Source organism: Protopterus annectens, chromosome 13.part0, assembly GCF_019279795.1.
Source record: "Protopterus annectens isolate FY-2018-M chromosome 13.part0, PAN1.0, whole genome shotgun sequence".
NCBI classification, from domain to species: domain Eukaryota; kingdom Metazoa; phylum Chordata; order Ceratodontiformes; family Protopteridae; genus Protopterus; species Protopterus annectens.
The window spans coordinates 1,161,690,870-1,161,718,094 of NC_056747.1; the positions used below are offsets into that span (position 1 = coordinate 1,161,690,870).

The window sequence follows — 27,225 nt, forward strand, 5'->3', positions numbered from 1 at the left end:
GACAAAAGGCCTGTGGCTGACCAAGCTTCCAGACGACTGTAAGTTGGGTGCTGTCACTGACTCCCCAAATGATGTTAACATACTACAGGAGGGTCTCACAGGAAGAAATGACTGGTGCCAAAGTCATGGCCTTAAGTTAAACAAAAAAAAAATGTATGATCATACCATTCAGCAAAAACACAGCCCCTACTGATTACCACATCAACGGCAACTCCCTAAGCACAGAACCTGTGGTGAGAGACCTGGGTACACAGGTTGACAACAATCTCACATTTGACCATCATGTAGCAGCAGTGGTCAGAAAAGCCTTTTACTTGGTTCATCTCATAAGTAAAGGGATTTCATCCTAAAAAAAGGAGGTTATTACCGTTCTGTACTCATCTCTCATTAGGCCAATAACTGAGTACAACACCCCATTTGGTAAGTACCTCTACAAACATCTGCACCAACTGGAAAGGCCACAGAAATACCTCACAAAGAGAATCCATGGCCTCCAACACTTGTCCTATGTGGACAGGCTCAAATCACTATCACTATACTCAGTATCGTAGAGATTGCTCAGAGGTGATCTGTGTCTCGCCTACAATGCAATCTCAGACCCTGCTCTACTAGAGATGCTCCATATCCGTAAGTCTAACTCCTCGCGCATTATCCAGCTGAAAGGCTTAAATCTAATATGTGACATTAACAAAACCTGCTGGAGAGACAAGTTTGTCTCCCAGAGGCTGCCCAGTCTCTGGAATAGACTTCCCATTCTTCTTCTTCTTTTGGCTTTTTCCTGGTCAGGGGTCTCCACAGCGGATCACCTGTCCGCTCATGACTGGCAGTGGAGTTTTACGGTGCCGAGGTGCCAGCCCGGCGCCCAACTTTCCACAGAAGGCACACACATGCACACACTCACACCTAGGGCCAACTCAGTGCCCAATCCACCTACAGCATCTCTTTTGAGATGTGGGAGGAAACCGGAGCACCCGGAGGAAACCCTCATGACCATAGGGAAGACATGCAGACTCCGCACAGAAGGCACCCCAGCCGAGAATCGAACCAGAGAACCTCTTGCTGTGAGGTGGCAACACTAACCACTGCACCACCGTGGCCGCCCCTGGAATAGACTTCCCATACACGTCAAATAAAGTATGACGCTGACCCTCTTCAAGCACAACCTTGATGAGTGGATGGTAAACTACAAATTTGTCCCAGGGGTTCCACCTGTGTCCCTCAATGACAAGAGTGACAGATGCTGACTGAGGTTTCTTTTTTGTTGATAACTCTTGGCTAGACTTGTAAGGGCCCCAGGGCCATTAGCCTAGTAATATCCTATGATCCTAGTAATTGCTTTTTAGCAGCCACCATAATTAGATACAAGCAAGGCCTTTCCATGTCTAGGCAATTCCGATTCAGTATCATAGCTTAGAAAAATCATCTCCCTCATCACATCAATCCACCCACCCAGCATCTCTGACAGTGAATCTCTCAGGGATTCCTTAAAGTCCGCCAACCAACCGCACTCCCAGAAAACATGTTCCCAAGTACCTCTTTCTCAGAGTCTAAGTCTAATTTTTGTCCCTCAGACTGAGAATCAGAATCTAAGAGATATAGAAGAAAGTATTTTTCTTTTAAACTAAAGGGAAGACTCAGAATATAAAGACTGAAAAGCTTTAAATAATACTTTAGAAAAACTGAGCCAATCCTCTTTGCTGTAAGTGACTGGTTGTGGTACATACATTGTATTGATTTTCCTAGTGGAGACTGTAGAAATATGCAAGAGTACCAGTTCAGTGGAGGAAGATATTTAGCAGTCCAGTCCCCCACCACACTACATGTCCTCCTGCAGGAATGCCTACTGGGTATGCACAAGGAGTTAGAGCTTAAGGGGAAAAAGTCCCAGTTCACAGCAAATGACAGCACTACCCCTGGCACCTGACTCTCACACTGACATGAAAGAATGAGCTAAAGGCCCCAGTCATGCAGATGCAGTTACACAAGCGAAAGCATGACAAATGGAACTTCCTTCCTAAATACATATGTCCTAGGGTGCAGAGTTCTCTCTGTCCTATAATGCAGACAACCGCCTGATGTCACATCATAACTTGTGGTTCCCTCATGCAATGAACATGCAGCCACAATGCTATGTTTTGAATTTTGGGTTTTTGATGTGAAGGTTTAGAAAAGAAAGACCTATAACAGAAATTCAGGTTCCTTTTTCTTTGGTACTAAAAAGATTCTTAAATAAAATCCTTTACCTAGTTGATCTGGTGAAGAGTTTCAATAACTCCCTTAGACAGCATTTGATCTAGGATAGGAGGAAACAAGGAGGTTTGATCGAAGGGATGAAGATGAATCCCTTGAAAAGGAGGAAGGGAATCCCACAGCTAACCCAAGTTTTTGAAGGCATCTGGTGTCACAGACTGAAGACAGAACCTAGACTTTGGTAAAGCACTGCTGCACCGCCAGGATTTGGAGGGAAAAACATGATGAAGAATATAGTGAGTCTGCCTTCTTAGACAGCTTTTGGTTTTGGGGAACCCTCCCTTCTTTTTTAAACCTCCCTGCCACTGCTTTCTGATTTATTTACTGTGCCTTGCTGGAATTGTTTATTCTATTCCCTACAAAAAAAGGAACCTGAACTGGAAGGAAGGTTTCTATTGTATGTTGGCATGGAAGGTTGAAAAGTTGGGTAATTCCCTACAGTAACTTTCCTCCTTCATCAGATCTTTTAAGGTTCTCAGCACAGGAAGGGCCAAATGGCACCTCATTATCCCAAAGCTCAGGTTTCACACTCTCTGGTAAAGTCTGAGAACAAGGCAGGCAAATCTTTTCATCACTTAACCCCACTGGCAGCTGCTCTAGAAACAGCAACAGCAGAGTCATAAAACATTTTGAGAGTTTGGTTACCCCAGACACAGAATACATTAAAGAATTCAGAGGTGTCTTAGTCTCAGATGAAGGATGGGCAGCACTTAACTTTCTCTTATTGTTAAAGGAAGCCAGCAGAATGCTAGATGTCAGCCTCACAATAAACTATTCTGAAGGTTAAGGTGAAAGAAATATAATTTTTCTTCTCAAACCTAACAAAAGTTTTCCTGTCTTTGTCAGAAGGAATACAGTTAGCTGTCAGAAGGTGTTTGGCAGAAAACTGTTTTGTTAGAGAAATCACGGTAGGCTGCAAGGAAAGCTTCATCTAAGTCTGGCAAAACAAGAGGAAGAGCTGCAGCCTGAGGTATAACCACCTGTAGTAAATCATAATACATTTGCTGGGACTGTGCTATTTCTTTTTGTCCCCAATGAAGTGACTCCTTCAATCTGGCAATAGTATCAGAAAAAGATAATTATTCAGGTGGATGTCTGAAGGAAAACTTTTCTCAGAATTAAGATTCCCCACTTTGTGGAACACGGACTTGAGAAACATAGTCTAAGTGTAAATATTGTCCCACAGAATGAGAATCAGGATCTGAGAGATATAGAAGAAAGTATTTTCCTTTTAAACTGAAGAGAAGACTCAGAATGTTGTTGTTTGTCTTTCGGCTTTTTCCCGGTAAGGGGTCGCCACAGCGGAACTCCGGTCCGCTAATGATTGGCAGTAGATTTTTTACGAAATGCCGAGGTGCCAGCTCGATGCCTAACCTTCAACGAAGGCATGCCCATTTACACACGTATGTCTTTCGAATGCTAGCCAACTGCGGGGAGGACATGCAGACTCCACACAGAAGGCACTCCCAAGCCAAGCCCAGAATCGGCCGGGAGAACCTCTTGCTGTGAGGTAACAACGCTACCACCGTACCACCGCAGCACTCCGTACCACAGCAGAATATATAAAGACTAAAAGGCTTTAAATAATCCTTTAGCAAAAACTAGTCAATACCCTTTCTCTGCCCTAAGTGACTGGAACACCAATGAAGGAAAAAGCATAACTTCATGTTGAGTTTTCCTAGGAGACTCCCTAGAAAAAACAGCACCTTGAAGAATGGTCCTTTATTAGGGAATCAAGCTCTTTAGTGCAGCTTCGCTGACAAATGCCCACTCCCCCCTCTGATGCCAACAAGAGTGGTTCTCCCTTTCCCAAAAGGACAGCCCAACAGATGGAGAGGATGTACCTCCCTCTTGTTTCACAGTGGCACCCTGAAAAGTTGGGACCCAGGTCCAAGTCTCCACTGAAGAAAGCATCTTACAACCAGTTAGAGGACCCTTGATAATTCAGTCTTACCTCCTGACTAAAAAACTAAGTTATGAGGTAAAATATTTTAGTGACACCACCAAAAACACTAGCTCTAGCCCTAGCAACCTTTTTTACAGAAAAGTTAAACTTTTAATCACAAAAATAGTAAAACTGGAAGGTATTTCCCAACAGGATAAGTGTCTGCCCAACTCTGAAGAAGCATTAGCTAACCACCGATCATTCAAATCCCTGAGAAGATAGTGCTAAGTTCAAAAGGCTATACAGCAGTTATGTGCCCTACAGCTTTGAAGCTGGCTGTTTGTCTAATCACTAACAGGCTATGTCCTACATAGCGTTGTCAATGATCTAATGATGAACACAGCACTTTTGCACTGCAACACACATTCTAAAAATGTTAGTATTCAGATGGCAATTCAAACCCTGCCATCTGTAAAAACTATGACAATACTTGTGTAATGGAAGAGTCTGGGCAAAAAAGTTTCCAGAAATCAAAATAAATCTGCACTCCCTCATAAATAATGCACTAGACTATAAAGCACCACTGCACCCTTCACCATTACGGCCACTTCAGATGCACAGAATGTTTATGTATTAAAGCAGCCTACTGTTTAACATAAAGTATTCTGAAGCAGCAGTATGCATTTGAATTTATTTCGCACATCGGACTAAACACCTTTAACGGGAGAGACAGATGACAGAATGTTTGTGTACAAAATGATCTGCAAGTGGCAAATAAGCTTTAAAACTGGTTTATTATACATGCAGGAGGCTCTCATAACTGCAGCAGTTCCATGTGCTTTTCTTACTGCCAGCCAAAACCCTGCAAAAATGTTGTTAGGCATTTCTGCTTCAGGCCAAATGAACTACATCAGGTCCCTTCCCAAAATTCAGCACTTACTTTAGGAGTCATCAACTAAAGATGCTCAAAAATAGGGCCATCAACATGACTGTTAGCAGAAAATACTCAACTTTTCTAAGATTGATTTTTTCAGTATCTGTTGTACTCAACAGAATGCTGTAAAGCATGCATTATTCATCATTACTCAGCAGTGTGCCTATATTGTAATTGTTTGGTGTTTCTAAATCTTAAAACTTACTTTAGATGCAATGAGTGATGGTTATGAACAAAAAAATAATAAAATTAAACAAAGACAGCTCTGATAGCAAGAGAACCTATGTGCCACACAGACATTATTACTGTAACACACTTCAAAACATGGAAGTCCAATTAACAGGAAGAGGACTGTATATATGCAGACAGACAAAGACACTCTCTCACACCTGAATGCTGTTAAGTACTCCACATCTCCCATTGGCGGCTCAACTCCACCTGTCCAGGCAATGTTCACATTAAAGCCAACTCCTGCGCCAGCTCCAACCTGCAAAGAAAGGGTAGAATGTACTTTGAACAAACACAACTGATTCTGGTCTCCTGAATTTGTCTCAGGAAAAAAATCCAGTTAACACTTAGCAGGTCTGTAATCACTGATGTTTGCAATGACATACACTAATGAAAAATCAGAAAGTGTAAATTATTAAAGAAACAGAATGCTACAATCCATCTACCTTTGCTCTTTGAGCACCATGCCAATAACCCCAATTGCAGCAGTCTGCACAATTACAGCCATCACAACATAGGACAGAAAACACTCAGTTCTGTGAAGTAAGCAAACAGGTATTTAACCATAGACTTGCCATATAAAAATCTTGAATATGGAGCACTTTTCAGCACATGAAAAGGACTCTGATAAAGGTGTCTAATGAATGATACAAGTGGCAGAAAGCAAATACCAAGGCAGGCATCAAAATAAGAAGTTATGTACCTACCATAACGTTCCATGTTAGTTGTCTTCTTCTCGCCTTCTTTCTTGCTGGATGGGTTCGGGTGCCGATCCTCGGCTCCGACTCGGCCTATACCAAAGCTCGAGAGCTATTTACCGGCTCGAGGCCCTCCCTATATCCCACAATGCTAGGCATCCAATACCCAGATCTCGTTTGATAGAGCTAACACCATGGAGACACCTGTCCCAACTATAAGGATTACCTACAGTGGTAACAGAGGGGGACATAACCTAGGAATAGTCCAGTAGAGGAATATGGCCTCAGAAAAATTCTTCTCAGTCTGTCCAGACTAGGGGGATGGCGGGTGGGATGCAAGAAAGAAAGCGAAAAGAAGACAACTAACATGGAATGTTATGGTAGGTACATAACTTCTTAATGTTAAGTTGTCAATCTCGCCTTCATTCTTGCTGGATGGGACAGCGTCCCTAGCACCTTAGTCCTGGGTGGCTCATCGGAACAGACTCTTGAGCACAGTGGAACCAAACTCAGCCTGATTCCTGGAGGCCAAATCCAACTTGCAATGAGAAATAAAGGTATGAGGAGTGGCCCACGTGGCAGCAGCACAAATAGATTCCATTGGGAGCTTTGCTTGAAAAGCTACCGACGTGGCTAACACTCTGGTGGAATGAACTGTTAAATCACGAACAAGGTAACAAACTCCAAAAATCACAAATGCTGGAACAGATGAAAGAAGGCACACTCAGACCACAAGTAAAGTTAAGCGCTTTTCGTTTATGTTGGATCATAAACTTCTTCAGACAATACATTAAAACACAGCCTTCATTTAAATACAAAGTAAAAAAGGAATCAACCAATCAACATCTAAAAAAGCATTGGTTCAATTAGTAACAGTTACAATTACAAACAACCACCACCCCCTTGTTAAAAATCATAATAGACTTACAAAAGTAATTCATCTTAAGTTTACCTAACAGTATTCACTACTGAACTACACATTTAGATTTAAACTCGTTTGAAAGAATAATGTATATATAATAACTACAAAAGTGCAAAAACATTTAAAGTGCTTCATCTTCATACTAGGTCCTACAATTACACCTAGACAACTTAACGCTTTAAATTTTTGAGCCTCAAAATACTACTTAACGCACAGCCGTCATTGATACCAGGCTGATGGTAGGCATTAAGCCTGATTTGCCAAGAGAGTTCCAACTCCTCGAGTTTTAGAGAGTCGGGACCCCCTCTTGGGTTGAAATGCACTTGATCAATAACAATGAACTTGAAAGTATGCCCAGGAAAAGATTTGACATGTTTCGCTAGAGCATTCTCACACTTAAGTTTCCTAATCGCATAGAGGTGTTCATATATGCGTTCACGGAGCTTCCTCTCAGTTTTGCCCACGTAGAACGCTGGGCATGACTGGCACCTAGCCAGGTAAACAACCATTTTGGAATTACAGTTATTCCTTAACTTCAAATAATAAGCCAAGTCATTCACTGAGAATCTATTAGATTCCAGAATATAACCACAATAATTACAGGCTTGGCATTTGTACATACCTGGTGTTCTGACTAGATTAGGTCTACTCCCTTCACAAAAGTTTTTTAGATTTCTACCCTTTCTGTAAATCACAACGGGGTGATTCCCAACGCTAGTGAAAATGTTCATGTCACCTTTAAATAAATCCCAGTTTTTCCTAAGGATTTTAAAACAAAGGTCACTATTTACATTGTAGGTAGTGATGAATGAAGTATTAAATCTATCATGTCCTAAATGGTTTTCTGACTGTTGCTCAACCTGGATGTTAGGGAACAAGTTGACAGGCGGGGACTCATTAGTTCCATTATTCAACAGAGGAACATAAACTAATGTATAACGTTTGTGCGTTACTTCTTGGATTAGATCATTAATGAGATGTAGCGGGTACCCCCTCGACAAAAACATTTCCTTAATGAATAGACATTCATGGTTGAAAACAGAATCAAATGTGGTAATACGTGCTGCTCGAACTAATTGACCTTTAATAATAGCACGTTTTTGATGGTACGGATGGCAACTCGTAAAATGAAGCATGGAATTACAGTATGTTTTCTTCCTATGAACTGATGAAACAAATCTCTTAAACAGAGCATCCTTAGTTAAAGTGATGTCTAAATAGTCAATGTAAGAAACATCAAAATTAGATGTAAATTCTAGGAACACTGTAGTTGAGTTGAAGTATTCCACCAGCAAGTTACTAACTGATTCATTACCATCTACTAGGATGAAAATATCATCCAAAAAGCGGGTATAAAATATGATGTTATCCTTAAATTCGTTATTGTTTAATACAAACTGATGTTCCCAATAGGCCATCACCATGTTGGCCACACTGGCCCCACAAGGTGAGCATTAATGTTACTAAGAAATGACCATGAGTCCCTACAAATTTGTTTTAAATTAACCAGGTATTTTTGCAAAATAGAGTCAACTACTTTCGCGCAGGGATAAGTGGGGGACCCCCTACTATCCACCAACGGCCTCATAGGCGGGTTCTCAATACATTTGTGGATTTTGGGGATCCCAAAAAGACAAGGGAACCTCGGGAAACTAGTAACCATAAAATTATACATGTCCCGGGTAATTCTATCTTCAATATATAAGTCCTCAATCACATTCTTAATGTTGTTATATGCTTTATTAATTTCGGACCGGTAACTGGCTTCATAGGACACAGTATTTAATAATAACTCCATCCTATTAACGTAGTCCAGTTGGTCAAAAACCACAACCCCTCCTCCTTTATCAGGTTTACAAATTCTTAAATTATTAAGTTTAATAAACTCAAGACTGTCTCTTTCCTTCTGTACGTCACTAGATTTGTGAATTTTAGATCCTACAGAGGGTACAGACTTAGCCAAGTTCCTAATGTCCAGTTCGCAAAACTGTTCAAACACCTTAATCAACGGATTTAGGGGAGGGTTAAATGTGCTAGGAATGTGAAACTGACTTGTTTCACCTTGGGAGGTATCACCAAACATAACCCTAAAATTTAACTTCCTGGTATACAATTTAAGATCTATAATGGTTCTAACTAGATCTAAATTCCTGGGTGGTACATAAGTGTTGCCTTTAGAAAGTAAATCAATCACGTCAGAAGGAATGTTCACATTTGAAAAGTTGTATACTGTGAAGTCACCCTTATCATTATATAATAATAATGGTCCCTTCCTAGTAATAACCCCTTCCTCAACAGATACAGAATCTACTGCTAGAACCGGACAGTCCGAAAAAACTTGAGACAAATCTTCATCAACTACCACTAAGTCTCTAGAGTCTTCAAAATCAAGCAAGTCAATAGCCAAAACCCCTGTGCCTCTATTAGACGTTAACAAAAGGGGCTCGGAATTACAGTTCAGTTGTTTTTCTGTTTCCTCTTTACGTTCTGATAGACTGGCTGGTGTTGCTTTTGTCTTCCCCCTAAAAAATTAGGGTTATTTGATCTCAAGTTGTAGTGACCAGAAAAATTACCCGACTGGTTAGAAACCACGTTACTATAACTTGGTTCACTGACAACATTCTGATGTACTACGTTGTCAGGAAACTGGTCACTTTCATTATTGTTGTTCTCTGTCTCTTGGCCATTACTGTTTTCAGGTCGAACACGACCAACATTGTTAACTTTGAACCCAGTCTGGGACACTGAAGGTGTTGGATAGGCTGTGCCAGCTTGATAGGCCTTTAAGTCCCTATCCAACTTCTTCACCTTGTTTTGTTTCAGTTTATTTAAATACATATCAATGCTAGTGAACATACGGTCGTACTCGAACTTATAACGAGCAAACTCATTGTTGAGCCTGATTTTCTTATCCAGTTCACCTGCCAACTCAGTCAAAGCCTCTACCGCCTTTACATAATGTTTACACATGAGTTCAAGCAATTCGAACCCATGACGATCAAACATGGCAATGATTTCTAAATGGAATTGAGAATTGGGTTCGAGCCCTGTTGGATACTGCCAACGCCGCAACCCTTTTGGTACAACCTTGTTTTTCAGGCACTCTTTAAAATAGGAAACCTCTAACTGGGTTTTCCTCAGTTTAACAAGCAGTTTATCGAATTCTTTCATGTCAAATGTAATGTTAGAAACTTCAGCTGCGACTCCATCATCAATACTAGTAAATTTGGAAGTCGCGCCAAAAAATGATGAATCCGATAACCACACATTTAAATTAAAGTCAGTGCTGTTACCTGAAAGTAAAGGACCCTGTTGTCATGTTTCGCCACCATGAATTCCTCCATTCGGACCAACCCCCGTCAGTCTATCATCAAAAACGGGCAGTCTTCCATTATTGCTATTAACAGAAGGCACATTAGTGTTGTCAAAACCACGTAAACCAGGTCCCGATAATGAAACCGCAACCGCAACTGAGAGGAAGCTCCGTGAACGCATATATGAACACCTCTATGCGATTAGGAAACTTAAGTGTGAGAATGCTCTAGCGAAACATGTCAAATCTTTTCCTGGGCATACTTTCAAGTTCATTGTTATTGATCAAGTGCATTTCAACCCAAGAGGGGGTCCCGACTCTCTAAAACTCGAGGAGTTGGAACTCTCTTGGCAAATCAGGCTTAATGCCTACCATCAGCCTGGTATCAATGACGGCTGTGCGTTAAGTAGTATTTTGAGGCTCAAAAATTTAAAGCGTTAAGTTGTCTAGGTGTAATTGTAGGACCTAGTATGAAGATGAAGCACTTTAAATGTTTTTGCACTTTTGTAGTTATTATATATACATTATTCTTTCAAACGAGTTTAAATCTAAATGTGTAGTTCAGTAGTGAATACTGTTAGGTAAACTTAAGATGAATTACTTTTGTAAGTCTATTATGATTTTTAACAAGGGGGTGGTGGTTGTTTGTAATTGTAACTGTTACTAATTGAACCAATGCTTTTCTAGATGTTGATTGGTTGATTCCTTTTTTACTTTGTATTTAAATGAAGGCTGTGTTTTAATGTATTGTCTGAAGAAGTTTATGATCCAACATAAACGAAAAGCGCTTAACTTTACTTGTGGTCTGAGTGTGCCTTCTTTCATCTGTTCCAGCATTTGTGATTTTTGGACTCTGGTGGAATGAGCTTTTGGTTTTACGGGGAGTTCTTTCTGTCTTAATTGGTAAATGAAGGATATGACTGAAGCCAGCCATCTGGATAAAGATACTTTAGAAACTGGCAAGCCCTGCTTGCCCTCAGCATAAGACAGGAAGAGTTGGTCTGACTTCTTAATTTGCTTTGTCCTATCCAAATAAAAACGTAAGTGCCTGTGAACATCCAAAAAGTGCAGCTTTTGTTCAGCTCTGTTTGAATAGTTAGGAAAAAAAGACAGGACGCTCAAAAGCCTGATTCAGGTTTGTTTCAGAAGGAACCTTGGGTAAAAAGGAAGGGTTAGTTCTAAGTGATACTCTATCCTTGTAAAAAACAAGATAGGGAGGATGAATACAGAGGGCTTGAAGTTCCGACACTCTTCTAGCTGAGGTGATAGCTACTAAGAAGAGAGTCTTCCAGGAGAGTAACTTTAAAGAACAGGAGGCCACAGGTTCAAAGGGAGGTAGAATCAGGATAATATAAGATTCAGTTCCCACGGAGACGAGGATCTCTAATTGGAGGCCTAAGTAATACAGTTCCTTTGAGAAAGGCTTTACAATGTTTATGGTACATGATGCTGGTCTCTGACAGTCCAGCATGAAAATTCGAGATGGCAGCCAACTGGACTCTAATGGTGGCAGAAGATGAGCCTCCTCGAAAGAGCTCTGCCAAAAAATCCAGAACAGTGTGGACAGGGGCTGTAAAAGGATCTATATTCCTAGTCTCTGCCCAGCAGGAAAAACGTTTCTACTTACTAGCATAGGTTTTTCTAGTAGTAGATTTATGTGAAGAAAGGATGATTTCACGTTCTGGCTGAGAAATCAGCAGAAGCCTGGCTAAGGTTGGAAGTGGAGCAACCAAGCTGTGAGATTGAGAGACTGAAGGGATTGGTGCAGCCCGCCCGACTGATGGACCAACAGGTCCGGCACTGGGTCCAGACTCCAGGGCTGCTCCAGCAGATGATGATGCGGGAACGGGAACCAAATTTGTCGAGGCCAGTAAGGGGCAATGAGGATCATCCTGGAACCCAAATCGGTCGCTTTCTGAATCAGTTTGGGAATTAAGGGAAATGGAGGGAATGCATACAGAAGACCCCGGGGCCAATCGTGGACTAGAGCGTCTCTGGGGGAATAGCCGGGGAGGGGCGATAGAGTTAAGAAGTCTTCGCACTTGCTGTTGAGAGGGGTTGCGAAAAGGTCGCAGCAAGGTTGACCCCATCTGTGGAAAATCTTGTCCGCTACTGACTGACTGAGAGACCATTCGTGAGGCATGAGAATGGCTCTGCTCAGCCTGTCTGCTATGACTTGGGCTTCCCGGGGATGTGCGTTGCTATCAGAAACCGTTGGGAAGAGATCGCCCACTGCCAGAGTCTGAGTGCTTCTCGACATAAGGGGTAGGATCTGGTTCCGCCCTGCTTGTTGATGTACCACACTACAGACATATTGTCTGTTTGAATTGCAATAGTCCCGATAGGTAGAGAGTCCTGAAGAGCTTGCAACGCTAAAAGTACCGCTCTCATCTCCAAGACGTTTATATGCAGGTGGTATTCTAGGGGTTGCCAAGTGCCCTGGACAGTCCTGCCCGGAAAATGCCCCCGCACCCGATCAGGGAGGCATTCGTGGTCACCGTGACAACAGGAGAAGGAAGAACAAACAGTCTGCCCTGGAGAACTGTAGGGGAGACCACCCACCAAGCCAGGTGGTCTTTGCATGTTTGAATGATCGTTATTCTGTGGGACATTGGGAGCTGCTGAAAGGACCATTGGGTAAAAAGCAACCACTGAAGGATCCGCATGTGGAAACGAGCCAGGGGGACTAGAATGATCGCTGCCGCCATAAGACCCAATGTTTTTAGTACAAATCATGCCTGAATCATCTTGCACTTTAGTAGTACTTGCACATGTCGGCGAATGTCTGATACTCTGTGTGGAGGAAGTTTTGCAAACAGATCTTTTGTGTTTATTTCTGCGCCTATAAATGTTATAGACTGACAAGGCGACAATGCAGACTTTTCGAAATTTATTGATATACCTAGCCCGGAGCAAGTCTGAATGGTATAGTCCCTGGCTCGCAGAAGTTGATGCCTGGTGGAAGCAGTAAGGAGCCAGTTGTCGAGATATGGAAAAGTACAGTTTTGTACCTACCATAAATGTAGATGTTCGAGTGCTAATACAGCTGCAGTAATCACAGATGGGTTTTCAGCCGTCAGGCGGTCCCTCGGTCGGCCGAATTCCAAAGTCTTGGTCCGGCGTCGGTTGTCGTCGCTTACTCTTCTGACGTCAGCGAGGCCAGAGTATATAAGACACAGCCGACGCCATGTTCTTCAGTCTTTCTTGCCCCAGATGTCAGGTGCCCCCAAAAGGAAGGCAATACATAAATAAAGCTTATCTACATATACAAGCAATGCAATGTAATCCAAAATCAGTGTAAGCAAGCAAATAAAACATAGCAGGATAACCCAGTCAGGTAGTATGAAGAGGTTGTTAGGCCCCATGCCTTTACCAAGTGGGGAAGGAGGGAGGGAAACCTGTACTGCAGCTGTATTAGCACTCGAACATCTACATTTATGGTAGGTACAAAACTGTACTATGTTCATCGTGCATACAGCTGCAGTAATCACAGATGGGTAGAGTCCCAAAGCTATGCATAGGGTGGTAGGTACTATGAGGAACTGGGTTGAGCCAGAATGCCCTGCAAAACAGCAGTGGCAAAGCCTGCTCTTGTTCTGGAATATAAGGGCAGGTGGTACTGTTTTGTGAAGGTATGTACAGAACTCCAAGTGGCTGCCTCCAAAATATCTTTAGTAGGAACACCTCTGAGGAAGGCTGTAGAGGTGGCTGTGGCCCTGGTGGAGTGTGATCTGATACCTGTAGGAACAGATTTCCCATGATAGGAATAACAAAACCGTATGCAGTGGCCAATCCACTTGGAAATGGTCTGTTTTGTAACTGGTTTCCCTTGAACCCCTACAGCATAGGACACAAAGAGTTGTTCTGATTTTCTGAAGGACTTTGTTCTGTCCAAATAATAACGCAGCTGCCTATGGATATCTAAAGAGTGTAGCAGCCTTTCCCCCTTGTTTTGAGGATTAGGATAAAAGGTAGGTAGGTGTATGGCTTGATTTAAGGCTACCCTGGATACCACTTTTGGCATAAAAGATGGGTTGGTACGAAGGGAAACCCTGTCCTGATGGAAGATGAGGAAGGGCTGCACCGCCATGAGGGCCTGTAGTTCAGAAACCCTACGAGCTGAAGTGATGGCCAGAAGGAAGGCTGTTTTCCAGGACAAATATTGCAAATCTGTTGAGGCAGCTGGTTCAAAAGGAGGCAATGTTAATTTTTCTAGTATGAAATTAAGGTCCCAGGCTGGTATTGGTTGCTTCCTTGGAGGTCTTATATTCTTAGCCCCTCTGAGGAACTGTCGTAAGAGTGGGTGAGAAAATAAAGGGGGATCCGTGTTGAATTCTGCAGAAATGGCTGAGGCATGTATTTTTATGGAAGAAAATGAAAGTCCACTGTTCAGCAGTTCAGCTAGATACTGTAATACCTGAGGCAAGTTAAATTTTCTAGGGTCCTGGCCTTTTTTCTCATTCCAAGAGCAAAACCGCTTCCATTTTGCGGAGTAAGCTTTTCTAGTAGATGGTCTTCTGGCCTCCAAAATGACATCCTGCACCTCCTTGGAGAGTAGGGTCTGTTGTGGTGTTAAGGAATTTTCCATGCAGCGAGGTTGAGTGTTTTCAGCTGACTGTGAAGAGTTTTGTAGCTGTGCTGAGTCAGCAGAAGAGGCATTAGAGGCAGGGACCAGGGAGGAGTATGTGTTAGGCTCCTCAGGAGTGGATACCAGTGTTGACTTGGCCAATCTGGAGCAATCAGTATCATCCTCGGTTTGTCTGTTCTTGCTTTCAAAAGCACCTTGGGCAGAAGAGGCAGAGGTGGGAATGCGTAAACTGTCCATGCTGTCCAACTGAATGACAGGGCGTCCACTTTCCAGGCCTTTGGATGAAAGGTCCTTGAACACAACTTTTTCAATTGATGGTTCCTGTGGGAGGCAAAAAGATCTATGTCTGGCCTCCCCCACGCTTGGATTATCTCTGTAAACACCTGAGGATGTAACTTCCATTCGTGTGGATCTGTCATATTTCTGCTTAGAGTGTCTGCCAGTGTGTTTTCCAGTCCTGGCAAGTACTGTGCTTGAAGTTCGATTTGACTTTCCAGAGCCAAGTTCCAGAGAGTCATGGCTAGTCTGCACAAGGGGTATGAATGTGTTCCTCCTTGTTTGTTTATGTACCACATTACTGTGGTGTTGTCTGTTCTTATCAGTAATTGTCCTGGATGCAGGAAGTCCTTGAAAGCTGTAATTGCATTTAATACTGCTAGCATTTCTTTTTGATTGATGTGAAGGTGCTTTTCCTTTTGGGACCATCTTCTCTGAATGCACCTGTCCTTCATGTGCGCCCCCAAGCGTAATCTGAGGCGTCTGTGGTTATGACTTGTTTTGCTTGAGGCTTGCAGAATGGAAGGCCTGTGTTTACTTGACATGCTTGGGCCCACCATAGAAATTCCTTTTGCAAACATGGAATTATTGGTATAATTGCTTCCAAACTGTGACTGTGTTGAGACCATAGATTTTTTAGGTACCATTGAAGTTTCCTCATATGCAGCTTTGCACATGGGATTAAAAGAATGCAAGATGCCATGAATCCCAGAGCCTGCAGGATTTTCCTTGCAGTAAGCCTGGTACTTTTTGCTAGTGTTTTGAAGTACTGAGATAGTTGCCCCTGTTTTTCTGGCGTAAGATATGCCATCTGGGTGTTTGTGTCCAAGTTGGCACCCAGGAAGGTTATTTTCTGAGATGGTGTTAGCCTTGATTTCTCCTTGTTGATTGTATATCCCAGAGAAAGCAGTAACCGTGTCACATATGCCAGATGTTCCAGTAGTATGTGTTTGCTGTCCGCTTGGATCAGGCAGTCGTCCAGATAAGGGTAAATTTGTATCCCTTGAAGTCTGCAGTAGGCAATCACTGATGCCAGGCACTTTGTGAATACTCTGGGTGCAGTAGATAAGCCAAAGGGCAATGCAGAGAATTGATAGTGGATTGAACCTGCAAGAAATCTGAGGTATCTTCTGCAGCTTTGTCTGATTGGGACATGCAGGTATGCCTCCTTGAGGTCCAATGTTACCAGCCAAAACTCCTTGCCCAGCATGGGAAGAAGTTGCTGTAATGTGAGCATCTTGAATTTTGGTACGAGTAGAAATGTGTTTAGGATGGATAAGTCCAGAATGGGTCTCCAGTCGGTTCCTTTCCTTGGTACCAGAAAAAGTCTTGAATAAAAACCTTGACCTTGTTGGTGCGTAGGAACCTTTTGTATAGCTTTCATGTTTAAGAGCTTTGAAATTTGCAGTTGTGCCTCTGCCCTTTGATTTTGTGGCAGGTTTGGCAAGCCTCTCATTTTTGGAAGAGTGTGAAATTGAAATTTGTAGCCTCTGTTTATAATGTCCAGTATCCATTTGTCTGTTGTGACAATATGCCAATTGCTTGCAAATAATGCTAGTTTCCCTCCCAAAGGTGCTGCCAGCTGAGACTTGCTTGGCATGGAAATGAGGGAGTCATTGGGTTTGCTTCCTGTATTGTTGTGCACTGTCTTCACCACCTCTTGGTGCTGGAGTTTGCCATTGTCTGCCTCTATATGATCCTTGTGATTGCCCTCTGCCCCTTGTGCGTCTGTATCTACCTCTTTGGGGCTTGTCAGTGGCTGGAAAGGACCAGTTTTTGAAGGCCAATTTCTGCTAAAACGTGGTGGTTGGACCTGTAAGAAAGCTTTGACAGTTTGCATAGATTTGGCTTTTTCTTCCATTTTCCGTAGTATTTCCTCAGCATTAGTACCAAATAGTACATCCTTTTGTAAAGGAGCATCAAGAAGTTTAGCTTTCACATGATCAGGCAAATTTTGTTCCCTAAGCCAGGCATGTCTGCGAATGACTGATCCTGTAGCAGCCGCTCTACTGGAAGCCTCTAGGGCATCATAACCACATTGTAAGGTGTGTTTACCCACTTGCTCAGCACTATGCATCATATCCTGTAACTCTTTTAAATCTGGTTGTTCAGATTGAGACATTTTGTTCCTTAATTGTGATAACAGGTACTGTTGATATTTAATCATATGAAACTGACAGTTTAAGGCCCTCATGGCTAGGGTGGCCGAGGTATATACCTTTTTACCCCACCTTTCTAAAGATCTGGATTCCCTTTCTGCAGGAAGTGGATTCTTGGCAGTGGAGGCCTTCAATCCCTTGGGGCCTTGTGAAATGGTTTCAGGGTCAGCATTATGGCCTTTGTAGAGAAATTGGTGAGAGCTGGGTACTCTGTAATACCTATCAGGTTTGACTGGTGCGGGAGGCAGAGAATCAGGGTTAAGACAAGCCTCCGAATAGACATCGTCCAGTATGTCCAAAACAGGGGGTATAGCCAGAGGTCTGTGTTGCGGTAACCAAAGAAATTCCCTAAGTCTTTTCTTGGAATCTGAAAAGTCTTGGCCTTCCCAATGGAAGTGTTCCCTCAAGTTGTGCAAGGTTTCCCCAAAGGAAAAATCCTCAGGAGGGGATACCGAAGGAATGGACTGTTCTGCATCCGAATCCTCAAAAGGAGAGTAAGAGTGTTCCTCTGCATCAGAATTTTCTGATAAAATGGATCCCTGATCAGAAGAGGGAGAATCTTCCTCCACTCTGGGTCTTTTGTCCGGAGGGGGATGAGAACCTCTGATAAGAGTAATTAAATCCTCAGCCATTTTTAGCATCTGTTTCTTAGGCATGGGTCCTGAAGATGGGCCCTGTGCAACAGGTCTCGTGGGATGCCTGGCTGCTTTGGATTTAGTAAAGGCCTTAATTGAAAAGGAAGATGAGGGCCTAAATACACCATGGGTGGAGGTGGACCTGTCCACATTAGTAGGCTCTACATTAGCAGGGGCTTCGGTAGTAGTCTGGGAAAGGGCCGAGGACCCAGCGGTCTCGGGTACAGAAGACACCGTCAAGGAGAGTCGTCGGTAGTCAGGAACTGCAAAGGCGTCTCGCTGAGAACCGGACCACGTGTAGCCTGTTTCGGCGTGGTGTCGGTGGGGACCATGGGCCTCGCGTGTCAGTCCTTTTCCTTGCGTTTTTTGGTCAAAACGGTAGTCGGAGTATCCGACGACATTTTATAATCAAAAGCTTTACCAAAGTAGCGTTGGGCGAACTCCGCCCCATGCTTAATAGTGCGTTTATTGAAAGTAGCGCAAAAGCGACAGCCCGAGACGTCGTGGTCTGGGCCCAAACAAGGTATGCAAAGGGAATGGAAATCCTTATGCGGTATTTGCTTCCCACAAGAAATACAATTATTAACTTTTTCTGACATCGGTCTGAGGCAAGAAAAGTTTCCCCAACGGGGTACTTAGCTGTAATGAAGACTTCAGTTTCCAATTTTTTTCGTAATTCAGGAGCTGGCCGACCGGCGCTTGCGAACTGCTTCTGCTTCGGGCACCGCGCGGCAAAAAAGACTGAAGAACATGGCGTCGGCTGTGTCTTATATACTCTGGCCTCGCTGACGTCAGAAGAGTAAGCGACGACAACCGACGCCGGACCAAGACTTTGGAATTCGGCCGACCGAGGGACCGCCTGACGGCTGAAAACCCATCTGTGATTACTGCAGCTATATGCACGATGAACATCACCTGGAATCCCCGTCATCTCAGGTGAGCTGTAGCCACTGCCATGCATTTGGTGAACACCCTGGGGGCTGTGGTGAGACCAAAGGGCAGGGCTCTGAATTGCTTGTGACTGGCCCCCAGCCGGAAGTGGAGAAACATTCTGGAGCACCTGTTCATTTTGATATGGTAGTACGCATCCTGAAGGTCTACAGAGCACATCCAATTGTCCTGACCCAAAAAGGGTAGAATGGACTGAAGCGTGACCATCCAGAACTTTGTTCTTTGTATAGACCTGTTCAGTCTGCTGAGATCCAGAATGGGTCTCCAGTCCCCTGTCTTTTTCGGTACCAAAAAGAACTTGGAGTAAATTCCGGATCCTTGCTGGTCTGCTGGGACTGGCTGGATGGCCCTTTTTTTTTTAGCAGTTTTGAAATTTCCAGTACTGCTTGATCCCTTAGCGCGGGTGGGACATCTGCAAGGGATCTGTTTCTTTGTACAGGGGTGTGGACGAAGGGAATTTTGTAACCCTCGGATATGATAGACTGTACCCATTTGTCTTGTGTGAGGAGTTGCCAGGCTGCTGGGTACAGTGACAATCTTCCCCCGACTGCCTCCGAAGGTGGACAGTCGGGCAGCCCCTCAGGGGTGCTGGAAGGGTTTGTCAGAGAAAGATTCCCTGCTACCCTGATTCTGCGGACCCCCTCTGTCCCTCGGGTGGCGTCTATTATTGTTCCCTCCTCTGTCCCTGGAGGGAAACTCACCACATGCATCAGGCATGACTCCCTGGGGTTTGCAAAACCACATTTTTCCACCCTTCTGACCTTTCGGGTATGGTCTAGATGGGGTAGAAAAACGGACTCCCATGGCAGAGAGAGTCTTGCCTTCCTGCTCGCACCTGGTAAGTGTATCCTTCACCTGTGGTCCGAACAAAGCCGAATCATCAAAGGGGGTGTTGGTGAAGGACACCTTAAAGGGGTCAGCAAAGTTGCACAACCGCATCCAGGCATGTCGTCTTAAGGCTACACCTGTGCCTGCGGCCCTACTCGCCCCATTGGCTGCATAAGAAATGAGCCGCATGGAGGAGTTAACTATGGAGTTAAGGGTTGCCAGCTGGGAGTTAATCTTTTCCTGAGGCCCCGCAGCAGATGGATCCTGAAGGGTATCACCCAATTCCATAAGGACATCCCTTTGAAGGCGGGTGAAATGGCACAGGTAGTTCAGCGACCGCATGGAAAAGGTCGCTGAAGAAAACATCCGCTTCCCGTACCTGTCCATTGTCCTAGATTCTTTATTAGGTGGATGGACAGGGACAGAAGGATCAGCCAACTCCTTCTTAGTGGCTGCTGCAACCACCATGGCATCAACCAGGACACCCTTCGTAAGAAACTGTTTGTCGGATGGGGCTGTAATAAACTTTGTGGGCCTACAGGGAGTTGGTTCCACTGTGTCCGGGGCCATCCACGCCTTCCGAGCCACCACTTCCATGAGTGGGTCGAAAGGCGGAGACACCCAGGAGGAGGTGGGGCGAGAACCAAACGCGTCCAGGTACACCGACTCGTCCTCGGAGGGGTTAAGGGCAGTCCAGTTCCCCCTCTGCTTAAGGATCTCAAGGATGTCTGAAAAGGAGACATCCTCAGAAGGGGACCTTGGGGACCCTTCCGAATCCTCCAAATCGGTGTCTGAGGTGACTGACTCAGGGGAGTCAACATGTTTCCTCTTACATTTTCTCTTCCGAGGGGGCTCCTCTGAATGATCAGGGGAGGCCTCGGAAGACACACCCAATGGGCCTACCTGGAGCGTCTGTTCTCCACGCTTGGGGTCAGGAGGGTGAACATAGACCGACGTAGGCACCATGGGGGGAGGAGCCGAAGGAGCCGATCATGGGTCCGACCCAGGAGTCAGTACGCTCCTCATGACCTCGAAGACGCCCCTATCAGGCAGGGAGGAAAGTCCCCGTTCTGAAGAGATGAGAACCTCCCCCAGCACCAAGAGTGACGGCTCCGAGGCCAATGGGGCTGAGCTCACCTGCGCCGAGGCACCGAGAGGGAGAATGGGGTCGGACAAGGTTCCGATGCCACTCGCCCCCTCAGAGCCGACGAGGGAGTCTCAGCACCCGGATCCCTCCACGGACGGAACCAATGAAGAGATCGGAGCTGACGAAGGAGCCGAAATGTGTGGTATCGGCTCCGACGTACCGATGATTCGAGCCCCAACGAGCTCCGGCTCCGAACATAATGAAAGAGTCGGAGGAGGAATTGTTGAAGATGTAGGGATAGCTGCAATCTCTTGAGAAGGGCTAGTCAACATTTGGGCAAGTGCCTGCGACTTAAGGAGTCTACTGACCACCCTCTCAAGGTCGTGATCAGGAAGCCTGGAAGACCGAGAGGAATGTGACCTATGGCTCCGCTCCGACTGTAGTAACGGAGATCTCGGAGCCAAACGAACAGACTCCAAAGAGGGAGATCTCGAGCATTTTTGGCTCAGAGAAGGCTCCGACACTACAACAGGAGCCGACTGAGATCTCAAAGTGTCGGTTCCAGCCGGAACGGACGAGGAGGCAGTAGCTCCGCTTGGCGACGGCTCTGAACAGGGAGCCGATGGTTTGGCGGGCTTGGAGGGTTTACCCGACGAAGGCTTAGTCAGGGACCCTTCAGGCTTAAGTAAGCCCCTAAAAATAAGTTTGTTCCTACGCTCCTGCAGGACTCTCGGACTGAAGGCATGACAGACCGAACAAGAGTCCTGCAGGTGTAGGGGGCCCAAACAATACACACAAGAAGTGTGACCGTCTGTCAGAGACATCTTCTGACAGCACGAGTCACACTTCTTGAAACCTGAGACCTTAGCATCCTTAGACATAATGACAGTATAAAAGGATACCAAGGAAAAAAAAGTAACTAGTGCCTAACACACAACGCACACACACACACACACACACACACACACACACACACACACGCACTAAAACTAACACTACAATATAGTAGTACTAAGAAAAATAACACTGCTATAACAATATACAAATAACAAGACTAGATAGATATATAAATATATATATGTATATATATAAGAAAAAAAACTAACTCTACCCTACAGGGTGGGGGAGGGGGGAGAAACTCTGAAAACTAGTAGCAAAGAGAGTTTCTAAATGGGATTTCTCAAGGAATCAGAAAGGGGGCACTAAGAGGAATATATCTAACAAAAAATAGCTACGTATATATAAATAAACTTAGTAAAAAGTTTTATACGACCTGGAGCCGGTAAAAACGCAACCTCGTAGCTGAAGCGGCAAACGAGATCGGGTATTGGACGCCTAGCACTGTGGGATATAGGGAGGGCCTCGAGCCGGTAAATAGCTCTCGAGCTTTGGTATAGGCTGATTCGGAGCCGAGGATCGGCTCCGAACCCATCCAGCAAGAATGAAGGCGAGATTGACAACTTAACATTAAACAATTAACATTAGACACCTGTTGCATGCCTTCATCTTCTTTTATGTCCATCATTCATCACTCCATAAGTCTTAAGCTGAGTATTCTTTTATATGAGTTTATAGATGTACAAATTTTATGTGGAGCTTTTCTCTTTGGGCCTCTGCTGAAAAGTTTCCCCCCCATTCAGACTTTCCTGGTCAACAAATGAATCTAAATAAACACATAACTAATATGCATGTGTGTCATTTTCCTATGCCTACCTCCAAGAAACTGTCAGCTTTACTTAAGAAGACGATGGGGCACATCATTGCAGCAATTATTTACAAATGCCTTCCCCCCTTACAAATGCTATTACTTGGAAAAAAGTTTAAGGATATGGCTGATCTGGGATACAAGTCCTGAGGTATGAACACTTCATTTTGATAGTCACACAAATGGAATGGCAAGTCTGTTCTCACAAAGTTACACTGGGTATATACTGTAAAATTATGCCTTTGCACCCCACAAACAAAACAGTTTGTTAACTCTGGCTGATGCCAGGAGGGATGGGGCCATCATTCAATAAAAAGCAATGGCATAACCACAGTCAGTGCATGCCCTGCACCTCAGTTCTCCATGCCTTCAAAAAGGGGGAGGGGTAAGTCAGGGAAGGGAAAAGCGAGAGTGACAGACTAAGAGGTATAAAAAAATAAGGGGGTAAAAACAGAGCTGGACACGGACCAAAACAAGACTATACTCCTGTTTTGTATAGCTCACTTTTTAAAGCATTTGTTTAACAAGGTAAACCCACTGGACACAAGTGTCCCTTTTTAGGGGAGATCCAGAAGCACTATTTCGTTAAGCGACTAGCTCAGAGTCACAGGGTAGTGGAGGAAAAGGCAATTAAGCCCTGTACCCTTTGGTTACAGGAAGCTGCCTTAATCTTCTTCACTGGTGATACTAGGTGCACCTTATACTGCTGAGATCAAGGGGTACCGAGACACTAACAAACTACAGATACTGCAGATATTGTACACAATAAATTTGTTTAATCAAGTACAGGAAAAAACATGAACGAGCACAAACAGAAATCCAAGATGGAGAAGAAATGGGTATACACCACCTGTTGTGAAAACGACCTCCTCTATAAATGTCAGTGTGTATATGCCATCACCCAAAAATCTGGGAATTCTAACAGCACTAAATACTCTTGTAAATCTATGCAAGAATTCATTTCTGTGGTACTCTGAGTTGAATATTACTGTCTCCAGGGTCATTCATCATTTCAATTCACTTCTGCATTATCCTGAGATATCCATCTGGAATGACTGCAGCCATGATTTCTTGCCACTTAGACTTAGGATTAGGTGCTGGCGCTAGACTAGTGAAATGCAGCAGGAAATCCTCTTGCAGCCATATGGCTGCTTTTGGTTAGGCCTTGTCATTTTACCATAAAAATAGCAATGTTACCTTTATATGCTTTCCAGTCCACAGATGGATCCTGCATGTAGTGAAACAGAACATCTACAGCAATCCTTCTCCCACCATGTGCTACCAGAGTGCAGAGACCACATCCATTATAATTAGTGACTGCACCCTTCCTCAGACAGGAACAGCTGCCACTTGTTGGTTAATTTTTTTTCTCATAGCTGCTCCACCAAGACCTCAGCTCCATTTTCAAACCCAGTCTCTACATTAGTGAGACAGCAGCAAAATTAAAAACTTTACAAATGGGATACAAGTCCTGAGGTATTACCACTTTGCCTTGATAGTCACAAAATTGGAAGGGCCTGTTCTCACAAAAAAGTACATGGGGGCATACACTGTAAAACTATGCCTTTGAAAAGTTCGAATAAGCAGAAGCAAAATAATCCTTCTATTCAAGGACATGAATGCACTGTATCTTTTGGCCTACTGCCTAAAAAAGCTCTCCTGAATTCAGCTGGCTCCCTTTACACCCAAGTGTACTGATGTCAGGGTAGGGCATCTACCAGCCTTTGGAGGAGGGAGATTTTTACTCTGGTAGTCAGGCTGGCCAAAGGCTTCCACAGTAGGAAATCCCACAAATCAAGATTACAACAGTGAAACACAAAAAAATCTGATAACATTCTGTAAACTAAAGAGAATACATACTAAAAAAAGACGCTACTTTATGTAACGCACAGATTACAGGGAATTATAACAATTTTATATCAGAAAACCTTCAGTCTGCAGAAAAAGGCAGATGTTTCCAAAAAAGAAGGAAGAAAAAACAGACAAGGGGCAGGTAAAAAGGATGAAATCAAAATTGAATGTGGAAAGATTGAAGAACATTACTGTAAGAAAAACAAAAAAGAGGAGAAAGATAGATGTTGACAACATGGTTCAATCTGTGGATGTACAAAGCCAACTGGATGAGAACTGTATGCTTGCAAATGTAATACACAGTGAAAACAACTGGATTACTAAGACTAATGGTGATGAAGATCATTCCTTGTAACAACTGAAAGAGCAGATATTACCGAATTAAAAGTTGAACATTCTTCAGATCTGGTCAGAAAAGATATTCTTGTAATTGGAGATTCAGTTATTAGAGGAACTGGCACTTACATTTGCATAGAAGATAATGAACATCGAATTGTGTTATGCTTGCCAGGAGCAATAACAGAGGATGTCAGACAAGCCTTAGAATGCCTTAATATAAGGAAGTATGTATCTGTTTTTATTGATGTCTGTGCAAATGATCTCAACTGCAAGGATTCTCTGTTAGTAGGGAACTTACAGCCTTCTCCAATACTATACGTTGTATTGATGTTAGGATATATTTTTCACAAATCACATACAGAAAGGTAAGTCAGGTCACCGTGAATGAAATGACTTTTGGGTAAATACCTACATGAAAAAAAAAAAGTCCTGTTTTAAAAAATGGAAATGTGTAGAGCATCCAAGCCTAATTTTGGATACACATATGTTCAGACAGGATAGCATGCATTTGTTGAGATCAGGGAAGAGAATTATTGCAGCAGATATTTTACAATATTTAACAAACACAAGGCAGAATTTTTGCCAGAATGAAAATTTAACAGTTCACAGATAGCAACATTTGATGCATCTCTGATGGTTGTTAATGCTAGGAGCATTAATAATAAAGTTTTATTACTGGAAAGTTTGCTACATTCCTACAAGACTGATGTTACCGTTTGTGAAACATAGTTTAAGAACAATGAATGGAAACCAGTTCTGTCAGGGTATAAATGTTTTTACTGACAAGACATTCTAACAAAAAAATCGGAGGTGTTATGACAGGGATTAAAGATAGCTACGACACCTGTGATTATTACATGTTCAGTGATAACACCAGTACTATAGACTGTGTAACTGTGACAATAAAGACAACCCTGGAACATACACTTGCTGGAGTGTATAGACCACCAAAGCCAAGTGCTGATGACCTAGAGGAATTCATATACTTGTTGCATGAAACAAAGCAGGGAAGAATAGTGGCTGGGGACTTAAAATGTACCAGAAACAGACTGGAACAATATTAATTCAACATTAGTAAGAAAATTATTTACAATGTATGTTCAAGAACAGCAATTGCTTCAGACTGTAAAAAGAAAACAAACAGGGAAAGGAACATACTAGACATTGTGTTCCTAAAGAAATTACTGTTACTTCATGTCAAGTTCTACCACCATTAATGTGCAGTGATCATGGGGTTCTGATGCTATCCATGTCATTATTCATCACTGTAGGGTCTTGGATCCAAGCCGGCAACACTCACATACATCCAATGCTCAAGCTCCTCCCTCTCCCATAATCTCATACTGCCCTCTAACCCTCAGATCTCGTATGTAGCTATTTGGTAGGGACACGTAACTTGGCTCTTGCATCCAGATAAGTGATTGGTTTCAGTTTTTTGGCTTTACTTTAGCATAGTTCAGTGGGTTTAACTTCTTTGAGGTTGTTTTTTAGCTTTTTGAATAGTAGTTTCCTTCCCTCCCTTAGTTTTATCTAGTTTAAATAGTTTGTTGCTGGTTGCTGGGTTTTTGGCACCCTTTTCTTCTTAGCACTTAGGGTTCTTGTAGTTTAGTGTTTTCTGTAGTTGCAGTGTGCTTTTGATTTTTAGTATGTATGAAAAGCCCTCCGGGTTTAAAAAGTGCTACTTGTGCAGTCGGAAGATGCCCAATTCCAACTTGCATGAGGAGTGCTTACATTGTTTAGGGGCTCCGCACCTGGAGGCTGAATACAACATTTGTGCCACACTGAACTCCAGAGTCTTGGCGAAGTGCCGCAATAAACTTCTCTTGAAAGGTATGGCTCAGGAGGGATCTATCATTTCCCCCTTTGAAGGCTTCCTCTTTGGATCCTAAAAGGAAGACCCCATCCTTGCCTCTGGTGTCTTCAAAAAACTGCGGTTGTCGTATACTAGATCCCCAGATCCACCTTCAGCCTGGGCCATCTTGGATCTGAGGTCTTCAGATCTGAGATCTGCGGAGTTTTCTTCCGGATCCAAAACCTCTTCGGATCAGAGGCCTTTGGATAGGATCCGACCAGTTTGTCAGATCCGATTGTTACTTCTGCTCAGTCATTGGATCTGACAGGGTTGTCGGACCCAACAATAATTATTGAAGAGACAGCTTTACGTTCTACCTCCAGGCATTTGTTCCAGTTGGTGCATAGGTCTTGAAGCCGAACTCCGGAACACCAGCATAGGTCCTTAAGGTCTCCAGCTAAGTCTACCCACTTCTCCTCTTCCTTCAGATCATCCAAGAGTCTGCTGCCTTCCGACATGGAGAGGATGATGAGGAGCTTCCTCAAAGTCCAAACAGACTTGGGGCTTCTAGCTTCCCCAGCCCATCAGGCCAGGGGGCTTCACCTTTTCCAGTTAGCCAATCTCCTGTTCTAACACCAGGGATTTTTGGAACCTTGGAACCCGAACACCTGCAGCCAGATCCCATCGAGGCTGTGTATTCCCCTCTTCTTGACCCTATCAGGGTCCCTGGCCTGCTCTGTTCTGCCACTCTCAGACCAGAGTGTGCCCCATGATGGAGTGGTCA

The 27,225-nt window shown here is 43.7% G+C and overlaps 1 protein-coding gene across 6 annotated transcripts in view; it reads right to left on the reverse strand.

Moving 5' to 3' along the window:
• HDAC5 (histone deacetylase 5) overlaps nt 1–27,225 on the reverse strand; it is a 2,571,411-nt gene that overhangs the window by 157,961 nt on the left and 2,386,225 nt on the right. For all 6 annotated transcript variants that reach the window (XM_044055165.1, XM_044055164.1, XM_044055163.1 and 3 more), the window contains one exon: nt 5,459–5,556. In XM_044055165.1, coding sequence (XP_043911100.1) covers nt 5,459–5,556 — 98 coding nt within the window. The remainder of the gene's footprint in view (nt 1–5,458; nt 5,557–27,225) is intronic.